Source organism: Atta cephalotes (assembly GCF_000143395.1).
Source record: "Atta cephalotes unplaced genomic scaffold scaffold00003, whole genome shotgun sequence".
In the NCBI taxonomy this organism is placed as follows: Eukaryota; Metazoa; Arthropoda; class Insecta; order Hymenoptera; family Formicidae; genus Atta; species Atta cephalotes.
Genome location: NW_012130067.1, coordinates 903,219 through 905,261, shown reverse-complemented (window position 1 = coordinate 905,261; position 2,043 = coordinate 903,219). Strand labels below are relative to the sequence as shown.

The 2,043-nt window shown below is 41.3% G+C and overlaps 1 protein-coding gene across 1 annotated transcript in view; it reads right to left on the bottom strand.

The window, feature by feature from the left end:
• LOC105624752 (cleavage and polyadenylation specificity factor subunit CG7185) overlaps positions 1–1,579 on the bottom strand; it is a 13,836-nt gene extending 12,257 nt beyond the window's left edge. Inside the window, exon 1 of the mRNA XM_012206109.1 lies at positions 1,523–1,579. Coding sequence (XP_012061499.1) covers positions 1,523–1,579 — 57 coding nt within the window. The remainder of the gene's footprint in view (positions 1–1,522) is intronic.
• Positions 1,580–2,043: the final 464 nt, after the last annotated feature.

Genomic DNA, 2,043 nt, shown 5'->3' with positions numbered 1-2,043 from the left:
ATATATATATATACATATACATATTAATTCATGAAAAATAAATTACATCAATATGTAAAAAATCGTTAGATGTACCATTTTCTTATTACACTCAACTTCCTGCGCACCCTGTGGTTCAACCGATCAACCGATCGTACACTTCGACTGTAACAGATATGCAGATATACAGACTTTTTGCATTGTGAAGATATGATGGAGCAGAGATTGAACTCACTGTAATTTCAATTTCAGTTCAGACTTTGGCGCAGCGGATGTGCAAGGTTTATGCAACACACTGCATTCAATTATTCTTTATATTTCTTTCTGCAACATGTAATTATATTTATATAAATAAAATGAACACTATTTAAAAAAATAAAATTAAAAGTACATTTAATTCTGAACTAACACTTTATATGTTTTACAATAAATGTCGCTATTGAATTTTCTCACTTCTATATAAAAATTATATACAATCTTATCTTGCAGAAGGATTGATAAAGATTCAATCCCTTGCAATTCAAGTTCTTAATAATAAAAATTGAGCTGTATGAAATTACATAGATTTCAATTCCTGCCGCGATATTCTAAAACAGCGTTTTTTTTTCCGCAAAAAGGAAAATATATTCAAGAATAGGAAATAAAATTGTTAGAGACTGCAAAGAAAAAAATATAATCTCGCATGCAGTGCGATACGTCGTAATATATGTACATGTTGTATGTGAATTTGTGTACAGTGATGTGCGTATATGTACGTGAGGGTTACAAATCACAAAAAAATACGAAGGAAAAAGGAAAGAGAGAACGGAAGGAAAGAGAGAGAGAGAGAGAGAAAGAGAGGGAAAACATAAAAGAATAAACTACACGATATTCGCCTTACCGCTAGCACCATTTTGCGGTCGATTCCTGTTGCGAACCCGTATTACTGTTTTAGCGCTTAGCTCCGGCAACGGGTATCGCGCGCGCGATCGACGGCAGCAGACAGGCACTAGCTACAGGCGATCGGTCAACTACGCGATAACAAGAAAGAGGTAACACTATTGGAATGAAGCTTATCTCGTATATGTTTGCGAACTAGTCGGTTTATTCGTTCATCCGTCCGTCCGTTCGTTAGTTCGTTAGTCGCGCGCGCGCGCGCGCACGCGGGCGCTCGTACGTTCCTCCTCGGAATAGCCTCTCTCGCTGTCTCTCACCGCGCCGGTTCGATAACAAGCGGCAGGGATCACACAGTAAACAGTTCACGATGAGAGATCAACGGCGCGAGCCGATCGTTAGTAACGGCCGCACGTACACTACGATGCCGACACCACTCAGCTTCGTTTCCGATACGTACGGAATAGACGCGGAACGATAATCGTTCGTACACAGTTGCGGCAAGGCGTAGGGTGACGCGGTACGTTATGGCGCGGTGCGGCGCGTTAGCGAGCGTTACGAACATGGATATAAAAATATGCAGACCGTTTCTCTATGTTCTTCGAGCATACGGGAATAAAGAGTACGCGTTCCTGTCGTTTTATTATTATCAAAGAGAAATGCGAATTACCTGCGCGAAATCTTGCTCGAGATCGTCGGCGTACAAATCAATGTCACCGTCCGCCATTTTACGTACACCGACGCTGACTGGCTCACTGCAGCTGCGACTCGGCAGAGGCGCCACCGAACTATCGTTAGGCCGATATCGCACTAGCGATTGAAGATTGCGTCTGCGTTCGCATTTGCGTCTTTTGACCAATCGAAAAGGATCTGTTGATCAGCAGGTTCGTTTTGATTCAAGGGACGCAAACGTGAACGCAGACGCAATCTCCAATCGTTAGTGACGACTACATTTACGGCTTGATTTACGCTAAAATTATTAGCGTATTCGACCCGAGCAGATTTGTACGAACCTAGGTTGGATTAATGACGTTGTATGCTTTTCTGTTGGTATAACATCAACCAATAGTAGAACATTCCAACTAAAATGGAAGAAAATCCATTCGGGTCGAAAACACTATATGATTTACATCGATGTTATGAAACTGGCCAATCACAATCATTCCATTCTTCAGAAGAATAGCTATTGGC